Source organism: Stomoxys calcitrans, chromosome 4, assembly GCF_963082655.1.
Source record: "Stomoxys calcitrans chromosome 4, idStoCalc2.1, whole genome shotgun sequence".
In the NCBI taxonomy this organism is placed as follows: Eukaryota; Metazoa; Arthropoda; class Insecta; order Diptera; family Muscidae; genus Stomoxys; species Stomoxys calcitrans.
The window spans coordinates 108,279,726-108,302,844 of record NC_081555.1 but is presented as its reverse complement, the minus strand read 5'-3'; the positions used below and the strand labels follow the sequence as shown (position 1 = coordinate 108,302,844).

The following is a 23,119-nucleotide window of genomic DNA, read 5'->3' as shown; positions in this document are numbered from 1 at the left end:
CCCGATTCGGACTATAACTTGATATAGCTCCTCCTCCTCCATCCTTATTCATTATTTTTTGTTTGCCTAAAAAGAGATACTTCGCAAAGAACTCGACAGATCGAGTTCCGATCCATGGTGGGTATTTAAGGTGGGTATTAAGATTTAAGATTCGACCCGGCCGAACTTATCACGCTCTTACTTGTTATATTAAAAATAGTGTATCTTTATATTACATTAGCATTTAAAATTTAACATTTTTCTAAATATTCAACTTCCTTTAAGTTCTTGGGAAAATTTGATTATTTCTTTATTTTTCGTAAATCCCCTTACTGAACAAGTAATTCTTTCCATCTTTATTAAAGCAGATAGGTATTTCAGGCAACACAAAACATAACAAACTTTAAATTGACGTTGGCATTCATGTTGACGTTGCTACTTGGCCACATAAATATTTAAAATATAACCCCTCTCCTACACTGCTACCTCCAAAAAAAATCCACCAACATTCTCGGTGGCTGTTTTAGTACGTATTGGGTAGGAATTATGTATGTGAATTTGTGTACAGAGGGCTCGTCTTTGAAAACAAAGAAAACAGCTGTTCATTTATGGTAGGACGACACGAGGAAAGTCTATTAGGTTCTTTTCTCCTCACCCACATAGCACAAAAAATAACACATACAAGCACCTATATAGCTACATACTTATAAAGCTCATCATGATTATTTGTCTGTAAGTAGGTATGTAAATCTGTATTCTTCATTCAGTCATGAGGTAGATAGCGTATACACATACAGGGTGGCTGATGAAAGCCGCTACCAAAAAAAAATGTAATAACTTTTTTTCTATTTAATAATAATAATTTAATAATTAATTTAATTAATTAATTAATTAATTTAATTAATAATAATTTAATAATTAATTTAATAATTTAATTTAACATGAATAAAAGAAAAATGTATTCCATACACCGAAAAAAAAATGTAGCAATATTCATCATTGTAGCAATATTCATCAGCCACCCTGTACATATATATGGCACATACAATTTCATTGCCTTTCTGAAAATATCCACGTAGAAGGCAGGCACACTGCTAGCATAGTTTCAGTTTTTTTTTTCAAGTTCTTATTGAAACTTTATGTTGTACTATGGCCAAAGTTTTGCTCTCGCTCTTTGCTACATCACTCAGTCTCCCTCACCCACTTGTATAACGTTTCGTGCAAAACACAAACACCCACTCATGCTCTCACTCACATTGCGTAGTCTACTTGAGTGAGAGAGCTGTAAGGAATTGACATTTTCCCGCTAAGATTTCAGTTGCTTTCGATTGCTCTCGTTTCATTTGAGTAGGGAAATTTTACTCTCCCTCTATTGCCTTTTGGAGAAGAAATTTACCTAAAACACAATTTTTCAATTTCAGAGAAATCCATTTCATAGCCAAAGAAAAATCATTTGAGAAAAACATAATTTTGCGGCATTTGTTTTTGTTGTCTTTGGACTCATTACCAGCAACCACGCTTTATCATGTTGTTCTTCTGCGTACATATACACATACATACATATAATTTTGGATATTTATATACTACCTCATACTGCATGCAAGGTACATAGATTTTTACGGTTGTACAAGCATGAATATCTAAAGCAATTCACTCATTGATTACTAAACAGTCTGTTGGAATAGTCTGACTGATAACGACCATGCTGCATAATTTAAAAGAAAAACCATTCTTTATATTTTTATACACAACTTTAAAATGTTTGCTGTAATTTTCATAAATTTTTATATGCTTGGTGGTGTTGTGTCGTTTTTTCATACCTTTGCCTTTATATCATCATATTACTATGATGATGAAATATTTCATCATTCATTTTGTAGGGAAATTTTGAACTTCTGGGGAAATTTGAAACTACTCGTTTACAGTAATACTAACTGATCAGCGAAAGCCGTAGAAATTTTTCTTGCAAAAAAATCGTTGTCCTTACTTTCTCAATGCAGCCCAACTAACAGGGAGTCGACGATGGAACCATCACCTACTCCCAAGAAGCCCATTTACTTAAGATTTGGAAGACCAAGATAGGCAAAGATCTCAGAATTGAAGCATCAGGCAATACTGGGACAAAAATTGCTAATTGTGCCCATGAACATTCCACTAAGGAACAGGGGCAAACTTCTCACATATGAATGAGCAATGCAGTCCGATTTACCTTTACGCTAAACGAAAAGGGGCGTCCTTTTTATAGCCAAGTCCGAACGGCGTGCCGAACATGCGACACCTCTTTGGAGAAAAATTTTACAGGGCAAAGTTGTAAGGAGGGGAAAACCGCCGCTGAAAATTTTGTCTGATGCTCTCGCCAGGATTCGAACCCAGACGTTCAGCGTCGTAGGCGGACATGCTAACCTCTGCGCTACGGGTTGCTAACCCTCCAAGGTTAGCTTAGGTTTAGCTGACAGTCTCACTTAGACGTTTTCGTCCATTGTGATACCGCAGGAACAGAAGAAGGAAGATGCTTTCTAAATAGTTCCTACCGTTGAACCATCCAAATCGCTTTAAAAAGCCCAATAACTTGCGAATGTTCACATCCGCCAAATCAGACAGGTTCTCAAAGAAATGAGAACCTAAAGTGGAACACCTTCTGACTACCAGTGCGGGACACACACATACAAAAGGTGTTCCATAGTCTCTTCTTCCTCGATTTCCCTACAGCTTCTGCAGAAGTCGTTGCTGGCAACCTTCAGTCTGTCAGCATGTTTTCCGATTAGACAGTGATCTGTCATGACGGAGACGTCTTCTCTAGCTAATGACATTAAAGCAGTAGACCTCTTCAAATCTAGATGAGGCCACATAGTTTTGGAATGCTCACAGCCCCCTCTTTATGACCATCTATCATTCGGTGCCCTTCGGGCCTGGTCCTGAAAATTTAGCTTACATGTCGCTGTAGGCATACCCACAGATTCCAGTGTCCCTGGAGTGTGTAAGGTAGTTCCTAGTCTCGCAAGCTCGTCCGCTTTAGAATTCCCTGGGATATCTCTGTGTCCCGGCATCTAGAACAGGTGAATTTTTAACTATTCGGGCATCTCGTTGAGAGATCTGCGACAGTTGAGGACGGTTTTATAGTTCAGAAATAAGTGCAGTGGTCGGGTAATCTCTTCGAAATGACCAGTTCTAGATCTTTAGAGTACACCCCAAAGCCCACCTGGTCGTTTAGTTTGGAACCATCCGTATAGAACTCTAGAAGTCTATAAAACTTCTGTTACCAGGGATATCGTAGTTCCAATCGGTTCCATCAGGAATAGTGGTACAGTAATTTTTATCAAAAAGCAGCTCAGGTAGGGTGTAATTCACACTGCCTGGAACATCGGATATTGTATCAAGGATAACGCAGTGTCCGTAGCCGCCACATGACCAATGAGAAAGCTCACTAAACCTCACGGCAGTGTTCGCTGCAATTTGGGTAGCCACAATGTCCAGAGGCATCAGATGTAGCCTTAAATTCAGCGTATCATCCTCAGTGCGGCTGTGCAAGCCATTCTTTGGATCCGGTTAAGTAGTGAGCAGTAGGTGGATATTTGAAGCGCCGGCCACCAGAGCACAACACTATATAGCATAAAAGGTCTGATAACTGCAGTATATACCCAATGCATGCCACGCGGTCTTAATCCCCAACTTTAGTCAATGGCTCTCTTGCAGTTGTATAGGGCAAGAGTGGCCTTTCTTGCCCTTTCCAAAATGTTGGATTTGAAGTTCAATTTCCTGTCCTGTCCAATACACCCTGGTATTTTGCGCTTTCTGTATATGGAACATTCTCTCCTCCCAAGGAGACAGGTGCCACTGTAGGTAACTTGTATCTCCTGCTGAAGAGAACTACTTCTGTCTTGCACGGATTTATACCTAGACCACTTTCGGTAGCCCACTTTGCTGTTGCACGTGGAGCTTCCTGAAGTATATCTCTTAGAGTGCTGGGAAACTTTCCCCTAACCGCAATTGCCACGTCATCATCATACGCGACCACTTTTACGCCTTTTTCTTCCAAAAGATAACAATATATTGTTAATGGCTATATTCCAAAGTAGAGGAGACAGTACACCTCCTTGGGGAGTTCCTCTGCTGACCCATCTTTTTAGATCCACAGATCTCCAACCTGCCATAATGCATTTTTTAGTAAGTAATTTGTTAATAAACTTTCTTACGGTAGACTTGATTCCTACAAACTCCAACTCCTTCATGATTGATGTTGGTTCTACATAATTGAAAGCACCTTCAATGTCAAGAAATGCTACCATTGGCCTCCAATACAGGGACAGGGATCTCAATACAGCCTAACGAACAGGGACCCAACGATGGAACCATCACCGACTTTATAAAGATTTTGTAGTCTAGGATAGGCAAAGAACCTAATCGAAAACAAAAGGCAGTGCAGTAACAGGAAAGTCAATGCAGCCTAATGAGCAGGGAGCGGGCGATGAGATCATAACCCATTCCCAAGAAGCCCATTTACTGGAGCACCAATGATAGAAGTTTTCCAAATAAACCTACACCGGAGAGAGACAGCTACACACGCTCTAATGGAGAAATCAGCAAGGGCAAGATTCATACTGCCTTAATTCAGGAGCCATGGACGACCCGGAACAAAGTTTCAGGACTGAACCATATCAACTATCTATGCTAACGCTGGTACTCGGCCGAGGACCTGCGTTTTTGCAGGAGACAGGGAGACGGTGGAGTATACCTGGCATCACTTTATCTGTCTTTCCACTCTCCGACACCGCCACCCACATCGGAGCTGCAACGGCTGGTAAGGAAAGCAAAGCAGGCAGGAAACGAAAACATTTCGTGGGGTAGTACCAACTCTAATAAATGGGGCCAAGACCTGGCAGAGTTCCTAAATACTAACGACCTAACAACGCTTAATATTGGTAACACCGCTACCTTTGTTAATAGGATTAAGTTAGGTTAGGTCGATATCTATCTGCCCCATGCCACTATAGACATACACTTAAGCCAGTAATCGGCTCTAAAAACTAAAATGTAACCTCGAAAAAGGAAATCTTTGTAAGGAATTCCGTGCTACTTACAAAATTGTTTTCCATACCATGCTCCTAAGTTGGTTCATGTCTAAGTGCCGGTATCTGTTGGACGCATTCCCTTTGGATGAGCATTCCCTTCAATGACAAAGGGAATACTCCAACGTCTCATTATCTTCCCCGCATGCCCTGCACATGCTATCACATGCCGCATCGATTTTACATAAGTGAGCTCGTAGTCCTGTGTGTCCCGTTATGATTCCAATAGCTATACTGACCTCCACATAATCTAGCAGACGAAAGACACAACAAACTGCTACAAAAACAATCATACCGCAGAAATTAGCATGTCCACCCATGACACCGAACGCCTGGGTTCAAATCTTAGCGTTTACGTTAGAAAAATTTTCATTTGTGGTTATCCTCTTACTAACCCTGGCTACATTTGTAAGGTATCCTGCCATGTTAAAACTTCTCTAGCAAGTGGTGTCGCTATGCGGCACGTCGTTCGGACTCGGCATAAAAAAGGAGGCCCCTTATCATTGAGCTTAAACTTTAATCGGACTACACGCATTCTTATGAGAGAAATATCCCCTGTTCCTTAATGGAATGTTCATGGGAAATTTTACATTTAACATTTCACTCACGAAATTATTAGCACTCCAATTTTACAACTGCCTCCCCAACCAAAAGACCACTTGGCAAACCAACACGTTTTTTTTTCTCTCATACAACAGAATAGACACTTTAACAGGACCTTATATTTACCCATATGTCCAAATACATACATGGTTACACATTCGTTCAATGTAGACTTAGGAAATGTTTTCGAACACTTGTAACTTTTCACTGCCTTAATTGGAAGCGGACACTTAAACTAAATGAAGGCTCTTCACACGCCAACGCGTGTACGTATTTGCCTATATTCTTAACAAGCATTTGGCCAAATTCACATGCATCTAAAATACGAATTAAAAGCCCCATATGACTGACCATTATTTATTTAAGAAATTCACAAACCTCTAAAAATTGTATTGTTTTAAAACCGAGCTAAGTAAACATTCGAAAATTATTGTCATTAGTTCATATTGAAAGCAATACACACCAACACTTTGCACAACAACAATTTTTCTTACACAAAAAAGTGTATCTGTTAATCCGCACCCATATTTTTTGGTAGCGGAAATTTTGTTGGCAGTTTTTTCTTAATAAATGCCAAGCCATTTCACTTTTCACTTGCAACTTCTTTAAATCTTTTTATTTTCATTTTCTCTAATTCTTTGCTACTTTTATTTTTAAATAATAATTTATTGAAAATTTCTCGCTTACCATTGCTAAAAATATTTGTTGTGTTTGGAAGGACATGCTGATACATGACTTGCTACAGTACAGCAATCTACTCACTATCATGTCACTTTAACCACTGCAAGAGAATGAAAGTCAGAGAGCCTTGCTCTGCCTATTTATAAGCAAATGTGAATTTGTTCGGAGTCCCGAAAACCCGACTACAACAGCAGCAAATACAAGGGACAATGAAAGGCAGCAACAAATACCCCCACACAGGCACACACGCACACCCATACTTTTTCTTTTACTCTCCCTTTTGCATGTTGGTGAAAACCTCCAAAACACTGGGGGAGGCAGTAGGCGAAGCTATACCCACAACTTGGTGATGTGCCTAAGTTGGGGGTGGTTAGTTCTCAAACACGATGGCGCTTCGCTTAAAATATTGGCTGTTGAAAAAGCCGATAGCACTGTTAAGAAATTTCCCATTATTATTTGTTTTGTTAACTGTTGTGCTTTCCCCCACGCACATAACCATTTTCATAAGCTACCGCCAAAGCACTTCTGCACTCTCTCCCCCACCACATCTCACTCACTGACTTTGAATACCGGTTAATGAAGGTCTCTTATGCTCTTCGTCTCTTTGCAATTAAATTCTTTTGAATTTAGTAGGAAATATTTTTGGCATTACGGTGTTATTTAGTGTCATAGGTTTGTCATAGACGACCAGTCAGTATTAGGAGGATTTAAAGGTGCAATTAGCCGGCCCCCTAATACAATGCCATATGAATGAAAACAAAACAGCGTTAAAGGCGTTTGAATAATTTATAAAAATTTATCAAAGTAACTAAAGTTCAAATCAGATTTTCAGAGAACCATTCAACAAAATTTCAATGTAATGTGAATGGTTCGCTCTCTCCAGCACCGGAATTACCTTACCATAGTAAAACGGAATTTTTGGGGCAGACCTGGCATGGTCCTACACACCTTGAACAAGGGGGGAAAATCATATAACAACAGTGTTGCAAAGGATTATAGGCCCATCAATGTTTCGACATTTTTACTCAAAAAATATGTGAAGAAGCGACTGACATCAGAAAAATTCAGTGGGGCCGAAATGAGATCGGTAGAGAAAGCCCTCCACCTGGCGGTACTTGAGATCGAGACATTTCTCGAACTGATGCAGTATGCTATGATATCGTTTCAGAATATCGAGGAGCATTTAACAATATAGAGATAGGGCCGATAATCACCACACGGCAGATCCACTAAAATTTGAAATTAATATAAATCGGATGAAAAATGCTCCTTTTATAGACCCAATACCCTATATCGGGAGATCGGTCTATATGGCAGCTATATCCAAATATGGTCCGAACTGGACGATATACAACAAAAAGGTTTAGAGGGGCTGTGCCAAATTTCATCGAAATAGGATGAAAAATGTTTTTTTTTTATTCTCACTAGCTGGGCAGGGCCCGCTTCGCTGCGCCTTTTTTTACTTTATATGGAACAAAATTATCCTTTGATTATTTATTTTTGGTAATTAAAGAGCTCTTAGTGAAATACCATGAGGTGGTCCCCCAGACACATAGCCCTAAAAAAATATTAGCATCGTGCTCTGTCCTCAAAATCGATGTTTAACCCCATATTGCCACTGGTTTAAGGGGAGTTTATGGGATGAGACGTCCCCCAAACATTTGGACCAACAATTTTTTATTAAATTCGTTTTTAAATCTTAAATTTGATTTGAGCCACATATTACCCCCAAACACTTAGACCCAACATTGTTTATTAAATTCGTTTTTAAATCTTAAATTTGATTTGAGCCACTTATTACCATGGTCGGTAAATTTTTACTATTTGGGGGGTGTTTTGGGGGGAAGGGGCGGTGCCCCAAGTATATGGTCCCACTTTTGGATATCAGACTCGTATTATACTCCCAAATACCTTTATTTGAGCCACATATTTCGTCGGTCAGTAAATAATTGCTGTTTGAGGGTTGTTTTTGGGGAAAGGGTAGAAACCCAGAAAATTGGTTCCGAAAGTGGGTATCAGTTTCGTGCTCTACTCCAGAATACCTTTCATTTGAGCCCCACATTGACATGCTCGGTAAATATGTCCGATTTAGATATGTTTTGGGGAGTGAGGTGGTCGCCCAAAACACTTAGCCTTGAAAATATATTAGCAACGTACTCTATTCTCATATATCCATATATCATTTATTTGAACCCCATATTGCCATTGGCCTCAAAATTGGATATCAAATTCGTTTTCTAATCTCAAATACTATTCACTTAAACCCCTTATTGCAAAAGCCAGCAAATATATCGGGTTTCAGGTAAGGGCCCTAAAAACTATCAATATCGAGCTCCACTCTCTTAAGACCCAAATTGTCATGGTGAGCAAATACGTCCTATTTGCGGATGGGACCTCGGTTAGAAAGTTGGTCCCGAATGTTGTTATCACATTCGTAGTCTACTCCCAATTACCTTTCATTTGAGCCCCATATTTCCACGACAAACATGACCGTTTTTGGGGACTGTTTTGAGAGATGGGGCGGCCACTCAGTGACTTGGCCCTGAAAATATATATGAGGTTCTTGTTCTACTTCAAAATAACTCTTATTTGAGCCCCATATTGCAATGGTCAGCAAATACGTCCTATTTGGGTGGTTTTATGAGACTGGGGTGGCCCAAAAAAACTTTTTCCCGAATATTGATATCAGATTCGTGCTTTACTCCCAAATGCTTTTCATTTGAGCTCCATATTGCTATGGTCGTAAATTTGTCCCCTTTGGGGGGTGTTTTGGGGAAGGGGTGGGCCCCCAGAAACTTGGTCCTACATTTGGATATAAAATTCGTAATCCACTCGCAAATACCATTCATTTGAGTCCCATATTGCCATTGTCGGTAAATATGTCCAATTTAGGGGGGTTGGGGTGGTCCCCCAAACACTTGGTCCGACAATCGGACATCAGATACGTTTCTACTCTCAAATACTTTTTATTTGAGTCCCATAATGTCGTGATTGGACTATATATATATATATTTGGTAGGTTTTGGGGGTGGGGCGGCCCCCCTAGGTACCTCATCCGAAATTTGGAGACCAAATTTTTGTTTTTAGGTTATTATAAGAGGACACACAAAATTTGGCTAAAATTGCACTGCCCATTTCCGAGATCTGGCGTTTCTGAAAATTAGGATAAGGGGGAGGGTCTGCCCCCCTTCAAATATCAAAAAATTTAATACCCTATTTTCACCACGGGATCATTGTGCACCATCTGTGAAAATTTCAAGAAAATCGGTTCAGCCGTTTTGAGTCTATAAGGAACACACAAACAAACAAATCTACAAACAAACACAAATTGATTTTTATATATAACACTACGCTACATCGGGAGATAAGTCTATATGGCAGCTATATCCAAATATGGTACGATCTGGACATTTGACAGGAATGGGTAGGGGTCTACCAGAACTTACTGTGCCAAATTTCATAACATTCGGATTATAAATGGATCTCTTATGGCCTCAATACCCTATATCGGGCGATCGGTCGGTCGGTCTATCGGGCAGCTATATTCAAATATAGTCCGATCTGAACCACATTTCACAGAAATGGATAGGGGTCTACCAGAACTGACTGTGCCAAATTTCATCGAAATCGGATGAAAAATTACCCATTAATTGCCTCAAGACTTAAGTCTGGATATGTTGTTGTAGCCACATTTTTATGTGGAGGTGGCAATCCTTCCTATGCTCATGTAGGTGAGTAAGATCGCTCCTGTCCAAAGGACCGATCACCGCGGGAACAGGGTGACTGTTAGTTATTCAAAGGTGCGAATAACTCGCCTTGACATATCGAGCATCATAATCACTCAGTATTTGTGCAAGAGCCGGTGCCTCCCGGCTTCTCACTGAGACTATCCGCTCGATACCGCTGATTATATGCTCCGTATGGAGCATTGCACTATCCACAACCTGTGGACGTGCCTGGTAGCTCGCAGCTAAGCTTCTCGAGACAGCAATAAACACTACACAAATTGGAGCTCAATGTTCCAGAGTGTGTGGTGTTCACAGCTATGCCGTGCCGGGAATCTTCTATATAGTGGTCTATATAGACACTATATATAACTAAAATCCAATTTTATGAGATCAGAAGATCAGATTTATATACAAAGAATACGATATTATCAAAAATTTTATATAGGGTATACCCAATACCTTGTCGCATTTGGTGTCGGTAATGGCTTCATTCGATTTATTTCAAGCTTTCTCAGAGATCGCACTATTCGAGTAGTTATAGATGGGTTCTCGTCCAATGAGCACAAATTGACCGCAGGTGTACCCCAGGGCTCTGTTCTTTCTCCTTCTCTTTTTCTAATTGTCATCAACGATCTATTGGGTCAGACATCGAATCCAATCTACTCATTTGCGGATGACAGTAATCTCTGTCATTCGTACTCATTCGACCATAGGCCAAGTCTTCGAGAGATTGAGGACAAGAGGCGGGTTATGGACAATACACTGTGCCAGGATTTGCTGGCCATTTCTGAGTGGGGTCGAATGAATCGAGTAGACTTTAATGCACGGAAGACTCAGTGCTGCTTGTTGTCACACAAGCGATTCGCTGACCCATTACGATCATCTTTGTCTATCAACGGTGTAGATGTTGAGCAATCAGAAGCTCTTGATGTTCTGGGCATGAAAATGCAAAGTGATGTCCGTTGGGCTAAACATGTATTCGAAGTGTCGAAAGAAGCATTCAAGTGTTTAGGCTTCCTTAAACGGTGTAAGAATTACTTCACTTCGTCTGATCTTCTTGACATCTACACCACTTTCATAAGGACGAAAATCGAGTACAACTCACATGTATGGGCTGAAGCTTCAAAATCATCCCCGGAGCCTAACTGGACCGTATACAGAGGAGAGCGATGGCGTTGATTGGGGACAGTGGGGTATCCAACTCTATTGCCTCCCTTCATCATCGTCGCAATTTGGGTTGTTTGGTGCTGTTCTATCGGTACTTTCATGGTGTGTGTTCGTCTGATATTCGTCTTCTTATTCCTGATGTAAGGATGTATGTCAGGGATACTAGACATTCCAGGAACTCACACCCGTTTGTAATTGATTGGTCAGCTGAACGCACAATGCATTATAGAAAGAATTCTTATTTCGCCCGAACAGTTCGTATGTGGAATCGACTTCCGGCTGATGTTTTTCCCACCCACTTTGACATCCAAAGATTTAAGACAAATGTCAATAGGCACTACATCCTCACTTTCTGATTCGATTTAGCCATGTCCGTCTGTGAGTCCATGTATTCTCGTAATCAAGATTCAGGTCGTATTTGTTGTCCAATCTTTACGAAATTGTGCACAAGTCACTTTTTTGGCCAAAAGACGAACGCTATTGATTTTGGTAAAAATCGGTTCAGATTTAGATATAGCTCCCATATATATGTTATGCCCGATTTGCACTTTAATGGCTGTAGTAACTACAATTTTCAATCGATCTGCACCAAATTTGGCGTGGATTGTTTTGTTACTGATCTTAACAAATCTGCATGATTTCATCAAAATCGGTTCAGGTTTAGATATAGATATAGCTTCCATATATATGTTTCGCCCGATTTGCACTTTAATAGCTGTAGTAACTACAAGTTTCAATCGATCTGCACAAAATTTGGCGTGGATTGTTTTGTTACTAATCTTAACATATCTGCAAGATTTCACCAAAATCGGTTCAGATTTGGATATAGCTCCCATATATATGTATCGCCCGATTTGCACTTTAATGGCTGTAGTAACTACAATTTTCAACCGATCTGCACAAAATTTGTCTTGGATAGTTTTGTAATTGATCTTAACACATCTGTAAGATTTCATTAAAATCTGTTCAGATTCGGATATAGCTCCCATATATATGTATCGCCCGATTTGCACTTTAATGGCTAAAGTAACTAAAATTTTCAACCCATCTGCACGAAATTTGTCATGGATTGTTTTGTAGCTAATTTTAACATATCTGCAAGATTTCGTCAAAATCGGTTCAGATTTAAATATAGCACCTATATATTGTTATCACCCGATTTGCACTTATTTGGCCGTAGTAACAACAATTTACAAACGATCTGTTCGAAAAATGTCGGTTCAGGTTAAGACGTAGCCCTTATATTCTTATATTTATTGCCCAAATTTATGATTGTAGGGTAGTAGTAGGGTATTATATAGTCGGCACCCTCGGACTTTTGCCTTTCCTTACTGGTTATTTTTTGTAATTAAGATGGGGATGGCATTTTTCATCCAATCAATTTCCATACACAACTTTTATAACTCAAAGACAAATGCTAGGAATTTTAGTAAAAATCGATTCAGATTTGGATAAAGCTCTTATGCATATATATCCCTCGATTTTCGCTTATAATGATGTTTGGTGCAATTTTCAAACAATTTGCACGAAAATTGGTATAGCATGTCTTATTATCCAACTGAAAGCCTCATACGATGTGTGCAATTTTCAGAGTTGCTACTCTTGAAAATACGTTTGATAAGTCTTATCATCAAAATCAATTTTTAATTCAACGGACATTCAACGGCATCTTATAATCATCAGTTAACCATTAACCGTTAATTAAGAAATAACCGACTTCCAATTCTTCGTCACTAGTTTTGGCAATCAGCTGAGCTGTCAGAACAAAGGCGAATGAGAGACACAAAACAAATCACGATTTGTGTATAAGCGGCGAAGAAAAAATTTTCCATAATTTTGTAAAAAGCTAAGAAATAAAAAAAAATGTCATTAGGTAATGATGATGACATGGATTTGGCGGATAGAATGCTGCTGGCTAAGCCCAAGTTCCTAAAATCTATACATGGAGGCGGGGATAATGCCAGTGTCGCCTCGATGCCACTAACAACGGCGAATGGTGACAAATGCTATGAAACGCCCATTTTCAGTAAACGGGAAATGACCCTACGCATACCCAAGGAATACAATGGAAATCTTACCCATTTAGTGGTGTGTAAAAATTGGATGGTATGCCTCTTGGCAGCACCACCGCCTTCCTCACAGGTCACACTTTTTCGTTTCTTCTTGCCCAGAGTAATGCCACCGGGAGGTAAGTTACTTGTTTTTTTATGTTTCAAGGTATGTGTTTTTTATTGTTATACATTCGTTGCAGAAATTTCCTTGGAAAAATATTTGGCTGGCTATAAAATTGGCAAATTATTTCTGGATTATACCGGACATCACATATTGGTTAGCCTGATACCCAAATCTCCTGGTCTTTCGGCTGATTTCCTTTATATACATGGCAATGGTACAAAGGTTAGACGCATAGAGAAATTCAAGGATCATGAAATAACATCGGTGGCCTTCAATTATGATTTGGGCAACGAGTCAACCACCGGTCCTATACTACTGGGCACCAGCAAAGGATTGATATTTGAAACGGAGTTAACTTTGGAGGCAGACAAACCTTTATATCGCAAACAGGTAAGTCATGTAGCAAGAAACCAACAACTTGGGAGGAAATCCTAGAAATAGATAGTAATCCCTTCACTGGAGGTTTTATTACCAACTTTCCCCACATATTTTACAAAGCTGTGGAATGGCTCCGTGTGAATGCTCTCCTAGATGCACAAGATATTGTGCGGACTTTTTGGAGAAACTTCCTATGCTAAGGTGGCATTGCATCGATGTGCGGACTATAGAAAATGAATTTCCCTCATTTGAGAGAAATAACATAAAATATAGTTATACCCTACACTATTACTGTGGTATAGGGTATTATGACTTAGTGCATTTGTTTGTAAACCCCAAAAGGAAGAGAGATATAACCATTGATAAGTATACCGATCGACTCACGCTATGATTGACCTCCCCCGGCAAACCAGATTGGTTCTGGCTCAATTACGTTCCGGCAGATGCAGACGCCTCAACTCCTACAGAGCAAGGATTGATGCCGACGTGCAAGATGTATCTCCAGATTGTAACCAGGGACCGCACGATATACGTCACCTGTTCAACTCCCCGGCCAGACCCACTCGACTCGGACCCAGATCCCTGTGGACGCACCCCATCTTAATTCGCAGAGTTCCTGGGTCTTGACACTCAACAGAATCAAGCAGACGAAAGATAGAACACAATAAACTGCTACTATGTCCGTCTGCCCATGCTACTTTGTGTACAAACTACAGTTCGCAATTTTCATCCGATCGTCGTCAACTTTGGTATGGGCATGTTTGTAGGCCTATAGACAAATTCTATTGAATTTCGAAAAAATCGGTTCAGATTTGGATATAGCTCCCATATATAAGTTCGTCCGATTTGCAGTAATACAGCAATAAAATGGTCATTTTGTATCCGATTCTCTCGAAGTTTGGCAGGAAGGATTTTCTTATGACTCTCGATATTACTGGTGAATTTCATAGAAATCGGTTTAGATTTGGATATAGCTCCCATATATATGTTCGTCCGATTTGCGGTAATACAGCAATAAAATAGTCATTTGTTAACCGATTCTCTTGAAATTTGGTAGGAAGGATTTTCTTTTGTTACTCGACAATACCTATGAGTGTCATAGAAATGGGTTCAGATTTGGATATAACTCCCATATATATGTATGTCCGATTTGCAGTTATAATGCAATAAAATGGTCATTTGTTAACCGATTCTCTTGGAATTTGGTAGGAAGGATTTTTTTGACTCTCTCATAGAAATCGATTCAGATTTAGATACAGCTCTCATATATATATATCGCCCCATTTTCACTGCCAGACCCATTGCAAGCATATTTATTGACCAATCTTCCCAAAATTTTGTACAACACTTCCCTCGACGACTTCCACAATATCCGCAAAGTTTGGTCGAAGTCGGTTCAGATTTAGAAATAGCTCTCATGTATATGTTCGTCCGATTTTGAGAAATATTGCAATAAAGTGCTAATTTGCTAACCGATACTCTCGAAATTTGGCACGAAGAATTTTCGTATGACTCTTAATATTACTGGTGAATTTCATAGAAATGGTATTAAGATTTAGATATAGCTGCCATTTAAATATGTATAACGCCCGATTTTCACTTCTAAAGCCATGTATTTATTGACCAATCTTACCAAAATTGTGCACAAAGCTTTCCTTAATAACTACTACAATATCTAAGAAGTTTGGTCAAAATCGGTTTAGATTTTCAGGTAGCTCCCATATATATGTTCGTCAGATTTTGGGTATTTTGGTGTAATTTCGTAGTTATTACATTTTGGACATATTAGCTTTGCTCGAAATTTGATGCAGGAATTTTAATAAGCCATCTGAATACATCCGCCGAGGTCCACCAAAATTGGTTTAAATTAGATATAGCCCCCCTTTTGTATTTATAGGGTAGGTGTTGGGTATTATAAAGTCGACACCATTCGACTTTGGCCTTTCCTTACTGGTTTTATTTTACCTTACAGGTCTACGACGTGGGTCTGGGAAGACCAAAATATGATGTAACGGGTCTTGAGTTTCGCCATGTACCCAACGCACCCAATCAATATATTGTGGTAGCCACAGCAACTGATTGCATACTCACATTCCAAGGCAATTTGCGAACAGAAGAAAGAACTCTACAGCCCATATTCAACGGCTATATCAATGGTACACAATCACATGGCTACGAGGTGGCAAAGACTGATATGAAATATTCGGTCTTGCAACTGAATGGAGAACCCAATGAAAAGTATCCCACACAATGGGGTTGGCTATGTGGTTCCGGTTTAAGGCACGGTGAGGTAAGCCTAAATTAAATCCCATTATTTTTCGAATTCAATAATCAATTTGTAATTTGTTTAGGTGGCTCAAAGTTCGATTAAAGATGAAAAATTCTTGCTGGAGGATCATCTCATACCCTTGGATAAGGATTTAGAGCAACGTAAACATTTATCCTATGAGGAGAAACGTCTCAATGTCCCTAAGGCATTTGTGCTCACCGCCTATCATGTTCTACTTATGTATCATGACCACGTTACCGGTATATGTCTACTCGATCAGTCCATTGTCTATGAGGAGTATTTCACCGAAAAGAGTGGTAAACTTTTGAACATACACAAAGATCCCTTTACCGGTGTCATTTATTTGTGCGCCGAAAAAAAGGTTTTCAATTTTAAAGTGGACGAGGAACGCCGTAATATCTGGCGCATTTATTTAAATATGGGCATCTATGATATGGCTGAAATACATGCTGCCAATGATGAGGAAAATCTCGATACTGTTTTAAAATCAAAAGCCCAGGCTTTGTTTGATGACAAGAAATACGAAGAGGCCGCAAAAATTTATGCTGAAACTCAAATGCCTTTTGAAGAGGTTTGCTTAAAATTTATAGATTTGCCAGAGAAGCGACCCATCATCACATATGTGCAGAAACGTTTGGAAACATTGTCGCCGGAGGCCGATGAACAGCTCTTTGTTCTGGTGGCTTGGCTTATCGATCTTTATTTGACCGAAATTAACTATCCTGGACGCAGCAAGGAGGAAAAACACAAATGGCAAGTTGAATACGATGAGTTCATGTTGAATTTCTCAGTTATCAAGTGCTACAGAGCAAATCGTACCGCCATACAAGACCTAATAACTCAACATGCGGACGACCATAATCTAGCCCAATTTGCCATAGCCAATGAAGATTACGATGAGGTGTTGCAGCAGCATATAGAAGCCGAAAAATATCTACAAGCTTTGCATATCTTGCAACAGCAAAAAAATATTGAATTGTATTACAAATACTGTCCCACTCTAATTGAGTATCTGCCCAAAGAGACCATTGAGCTAATGATGTCCCAAGGGCGTAAATTGAATGTTCAAAAGCTTATTCCCACCATCACCACCATCGATTCGCCTGTGCACATAGCTGAAATTACCAAATATCTGGAGTATTGCATTTATAACTTGGGCGAAACCTATCAGGCAATACACAATTTTCTACTACGCCTCTATGCCGAGCATCAACCGGGCAAGGTTATGGAATATTTGAAAAATGAAGGGCAAGACATAACCCTGGTGCATTACGATGTTAATTATGCTTTGCTGATGTGCATGGATTTTGGCATACAAAAGGCTTGTGTGTTTTTGTATTCATTGCAAAAACTTTGGCCAGCAGCTGTAGATTTGGCTTTAACATTCGACATTAAACTGGCAAAGGAGACGGCATCGAAGCCGAGAGATGAAAAGGTGAAAACGAAATTATGGCTGAAAATAGGTAAGTAGATGATTTGATGGAATGCCTTTAGATTTTTGGGGGCATAAAAATGACAAAAAATTATATTGATAAACGACAAAATTTCTATAAAATTTTCTCTAAAGAAAAAATTTCTTTGAAATTTCCTCTGAAGACAAAATTCCTATGAAATTTTCCCTAAAAACAAAATTCCTATAAAAATATCTTATATATAAAAATCAAATTGTGCTTGTTTGTCGGTTTGTTTCAAATTTTCAGCGGTGGTTATCCTCTCCTAATGCTGGCGACATTCGTGAGGTACTATTCCATGTTAATAATTCTCCTCAAAAGAGGTTTCGCACTGCGGCACGCCATCCGGACTAGGCTATAAAAAGGAGGTCCCATTATCATTGAGCTTAAACTTGAATCGGACTGCACTCATTTATATGTGAGGAGTTTGCCCCAATTGTGCCAAGTATGGTTCAAATCGGTCCATAACCTGATATAGCTGTCATATAAACCGATTTGGGGTCTTGACTTCTTGAGCTGCTAGAGTGCGCAATTTATATCCGATTTGGCTAAAATGTTGCACGACGTGTTTTGCTATGACTTCCAACAATTGTGCTAAGTATGGTTCAAATCGTTCTATAACCTGATATAGTAGCTGCCATATAAACCGATCTTGAATATTGACTTCTTGAGCCACTGGAGCAAGGAATTCTTATCCAATTCGAAATTTTGCATGACGTGCTTTGTCATGATTTTCACCAACTGTGCCAAAAATGGTTCATATTAGTATATAACCTGATATAGCTACCATATAAACCGATCTGGGATCTTGACTTCTTGAGTCTCTAGAGGTCGCAATTATAATCCGATTTGTCTGAAATTTTGAACGACGGATCCTCTCATGAGCATCAACATACGTGTTTATTATGATCTAAATCAGTCTATAGCCGGATACTGCTCCCATATACTCTGAGCCCCCAAAGGGCGCAATTCTTATTCGAATTGGCTGAAATTTTACACAGGTCACCAACATATAACTTAATTATGGGCCGAATCGGACCATAACCTGATATCGCTCTAATAGCAGAACAAATCGATTCTCTTAGCCTTTTTTTGCCTAAGGAGAAATGCCGGGAAAAGAACTCGACAAATGCAATCCATGGTGAAGTTATATACCCTCCACTATGGATTGCATTTGTCAAGTTATTTTACCGGCATTTCTCCTTAGGCAAAAAAAGGATTCGGCCGAACATAGCACGCTTTTACTTGTTTGATATCTGAAGGAGGAGCGGACCCTCCCCATTAACCTAATTTTCAGAAACGCCCGATCTCGGTGATGGGTGGTGGGATTTAAGCGAAAGTAGCCTAAAAATAAAAATTTGCCGTCCAAATTTTGGATGGGGTGCCTAGGGGGTCCGCTTCAACCCCAGAACCTACCAAATATATATCTTAGACTAATCACGACAATATGGGACTCAAATGAAAGGTATTTAAGATTAGAAAACGTATTTGATGTCTAATTGTCGAACCAAAAGTGTTTGGGAGACCACCCAACCTCCAAAAAAACCCATAAATCGGACATTTATACCGACCATGACAATATGGGATGGCTCTGATATCCAAATGTGGGACAAAGTTTTTGGTGGTCCACCCCTTCCCCAAACAGGACTTATTTACTGACCATGGCAATATGGCGCTTAAATAAAAGGTATTTGCGAGTGGAATACGGATCTGATATCCAAATGTGGGACCAAGTGTTTGGGGGACCGCCCCTGCCAAAAACACCCCCCAAAGAGGACAAATATACGACCATAGCAATATGGGGCTCCAATGAAAGGTCTTTGGGAGTAAAGCACGAATCTGGTATCAATATTCGGGAAAAAGTGTCTATGGGGCCACCCCAAATAGGAAGTATTTGCTGACCATTGAAATATGGGACTCAAATAAGAGGTATTTTTGAGTAGAACACGAATCTGATATATATTTTCCAGGCCGAGTCGCTGAGTGGCCGCCCCAACCCCCAAAACACTGTACAAACCTGCCATGTTTGCCGACTATGGAAATATGGAGCTCAAATGGATGGTATTTGGGAGTAGACCACGAATCTGATATCAACATTTGGGACCAACTGCCTAGGGGACGTCGAAACCGGTCATGTTTGCCGACTATGGAAATATGGGCTCAAATGAACGATATTTGGGAGTGGGCCACAAATCTGATATCAACATTTGGGACCAACTGCCTAGGGGACGTCCCACCCCATAACAACCACCAAATAGGAGGTATTTGTTCATGACAATTTGGGTCTTAAAGGGAATGGATCTCGCTTTTGGATAGTTTTTAGGGCCCATACCCCAAAGCGGACATACATGCTGACTTTTGCAATAAGGCGTTTAATTAAAAGGTATTTATGTGAAAGATTAAATGAAAGAATTTGATATCAAATTTTAAGGCCAATGGCAATATGGGGTTCAAATAAATGATATTTCAGAGTAAAGCATGATGCTGATATATTTTCAGGGCTTAGTGTTTGGGGGACCACCCTACTACCCAAAACACCCCTAAATCGGGCATATTTACCGACCACGTCAATGTGGGGCTCAATCAAAAGGTATTGGGGAAAAGAGTACGAAATTGGTGGGTATCAATTTCGTACTCTCGGGACCATCGGAACCAATTTTCCGGGAGTCTACCCCTTCTCCAAAACACCCCACAAACAACAATTGCTTACTGACCATCGCAATATGGAGCTCAAATAAAGGTATTTTGCAATAGAAAACGAATCTAATCCAAATGTGGGACCTTTCCCAAAACATTCCCAAGTGTAAAAAGTTTAAGGCCAAATGTTTCAAGACGCCTCATCCCATAAACTCCCCTTAACCCAATGGCAATATAGGGTTTACATAAATGGTATTTAAGAGAAGAGCACGATGCTGTTAGTTTTTCTAGGGCCAAATGTCTAGGGGGCCACCTCACCCCCGAAAACACCCCTAAATCGTACATCAAGACAATATGGGAGTGAAATAAAATCTTTTAAGAATGGAGTATATCTAACACCCAAACTTTAATGAGCCTAAACCCTCCGATCGAATTCATGGACCAATAAAGATATGATAAAAAGATATATGGAATTCAGACAAATTCATGGTATTTCACTAAAACCTAACAAGGTTTTAGTGAAATACCATTGTCGAAAATAAATTTTCAAAGGATAATTTTGTTCCATATAAAGTAAAAGAAGGAGTAGCGCTGCGGGCCCGTTTCAGCTATTTTGTCTATAAACAAGAGACATCTGGAAGACTTGCTTTGTAACCCTTTTAGGTGTTGAGTTATACCTTGTAAAGACCCTAAGGTGCCCGCAATTATTTTTTGGGCAACCCAATAACTTGGCAAAGCTTTGTTACATGTTTATTACTCTTGCTTATCTTATTCAGTAAATTCTTCTTTATTTTTTTTTCAGCTTACCACGAAATAAAGGATACTAATGATGTTAAGAAAGCGTTGGATCTTTTAAAGGAATGTGACTTGCACATTGAAGATTTGTTGCCATTTTTCTCGGATTTTGAAAAAATCGATGATTTTAAAGAACCAATTTGTCAAGCTTTGAAGGTAATCGCTTTAATTCTTAGAGCTTGCTTTTCGTATTTAGACGTTTTTTGGTCTATAATTAGTTCTTGCTTTCTCATGTTACTCATACCTAAGTCTTCTTCCTCCCATAGGACTACAACCATAAACTTCAAGAACTTCAACACGATATGGAAGATGTCAGCAAACAAGCCGAACGAGTTCAAAGTGATTTACAAAATCTACGCGAAAATTGCATTCGAATTGAAGTGCATGAACAATGTAATTGTTGTGAGACATATTTATTGGTAAAACCATTTTTCATTTTTGCCTGTGGCCATAAATTCCATGCGGATTGTTTGGAAAAATTAGTAGTGCCCCACCTTTCCTCTGAACAAGCTCGCAAATTGACCATGCTAAAGCAACAACTGGAGAATATGTTGGCACAATCGGCTGCTATGGCGGACAAATCAAATGAATCGCAATACAAGAGAGAAAAGGTAAAACAAGAAATTGAAGAAATTCTAGCAGCTGACTGTGTTTATTGTGGCCTAATGATTGAAACAATCGATCAACCATTTGTTGAAGATTGGGATCAAGTAAATGTTGATTGGGAATAATGAAAATGAATTCCAATAAGACAAATTGGATTAAATGACAATTTAATGATAATATTATGTCGCTTTAAGTATTCCTAATTTAACAAAAAAAATTGTAAAATTATAGACTTTCGTTTTGGTTGTAAATTAAAGTGTATTATGCCATTTATCATTATTATTTATAATTCAATTATATCAAACCTAAAGTTTATATACATCCATATATAGTTTGGGTTTAACTTTCAGCCCTTTGAAGGTTCAGAAATCTAAAGTAAATTTGTTAAAGATGTTTGTTGTGTTTTTATCCCCGTTCGCTGAAAATGTACAAGTTAATTCATTTCGAGATTATGCTAACTCCCCGTTTGTCTCCAGGTCTAGCTCCAGTGGAAAGGTTGTCCATTTGATAGAAGCGGTCCATAGGAATGCTGCAGTTAGATTAGTTGGTTTGTCATATAAATATTATGGGAGCCTGTGTTGCATGCAGGGCATACATCAGGGATGGTATCGTCGTAACCTCGAGCGATACGAGCTTAGTTTCAATTAGACCAGAGTAGCTCTGACTTTTCTGGGTAGATTTTTCTCGTAATCTGCAATGGGCCTCTACCAAGGAATATAGGTTAGGTTAGGTTGAAAAGAGAGTGCAGATATTAATCCGCCCCATGCCACTATGGACATACACCGACACCAGCAGTCGGCTTGTTGTGCACTCTAAAAACTATTAAGTAACCTCTAAAAAGAAAATGTTAAGTTAGGAATTCGTGCTACTTACAAAATCCTTAATTGTTTTCAATACCACTCCCCTAAGTTGGTTTATGTCTGATATTGCGTCCCCACCTAAGTACCGGTATATGTTGGACGCGAAAGCAGGGCAATGACAAAGGAAATGCCCCAACATCTCATCATCTTCCCCGCATGCCCTACACATGCTATCACTTGCCACAACGATTTTACATAAGTGAGCTCGTAGTCCTAGGTGTTCCGTTATGATACCAATAGCTATACTGACCTCCTTCTTGCTTCCTTTCAGTAATAGCCTCGTCTTCCCACGATCTGGAATCCCTCCATATGATTTTCGCCGTCCTACCGACCGTTTCGCTGTTCCACAATGTTGCATGCGTATTCGTCGCCCACTCCCTTAACTCGGACTGCGTCGACCCGAAAGGCTTCGGGTTAACCCAGTTTATTGACGGCAGTCCTCTAGCCTTCACCGCCAAATCGTCTGCCCTTTCATTTCCCCTTACTCCGTTGTGGCCCGGCACCCATACGATGGGGATTTTGCCATCCTTAGAGAAGGCTTTAATCTCTTTCTTACACTGCAAGACTGTTCGTGACCTCACCGTCCTGGTTGTTATTGCTCTTATGGCAATTTTACTGTCGGTAAAGATGTTCAAACGCGACGTCCTCGCGTTAGCACCGCACCACTTCACGCATTCCGTGATCGCCCGGATCTCCGCCTGCA

General features: G+C 39.6%; 2 protein-coding genes across 2 annotated transcripts in view; one reads left to right on the top strand and one right to left on the bottom strand.

Moving 5' to 3' along the window:
- The window catches only part of LOC106081313 (b(0,+)-type amino acid transporter 1), a 159,255-nt gene extending 152,812 nt beyond the window's left edge, over positions 1-6,443 (bottom strand). The window contains exon 1 of the mRNA XM_013243197.2: positions 6,336-6,443. Coding sequence (XP_013098651.1) covers positions 6,336-6,381 — 46 coding nt within the window. The 5' untranslated portion in view covers positions 6,382-6,443. The remainder of the gene's footprint in view (positions 1-6,335) is intronic.
- A 6,544-nt stretch (positions 6,444-12,987) lies between these two features.
- On the top strand, positions 12,988-22,251 carry LOC106081318 (vacuolar protein sorting-associated protein 18 homolog). The gene is made up of 6 exons (XM_013243205.2): positions 12,988-13,412; positions 13,476-13,789; positions 15,750-16,067; positions 16,129-17,530; positions 20,958-21,106; positions 21,217-22,251. Exons 1-6 carry the CDS (start codon positions 13,088-13,090, stop codon positions 21,679-21,681), a joined length of 2,973 nt encoding a protein of 990 aa, XP_013098659.2. The 5' UTR covers positions 12,988-13,087; the 3' UTR covers positions 21,682-22,251.
- Positions 22,252-23,119: the final 868 nt, after the last annotated feature.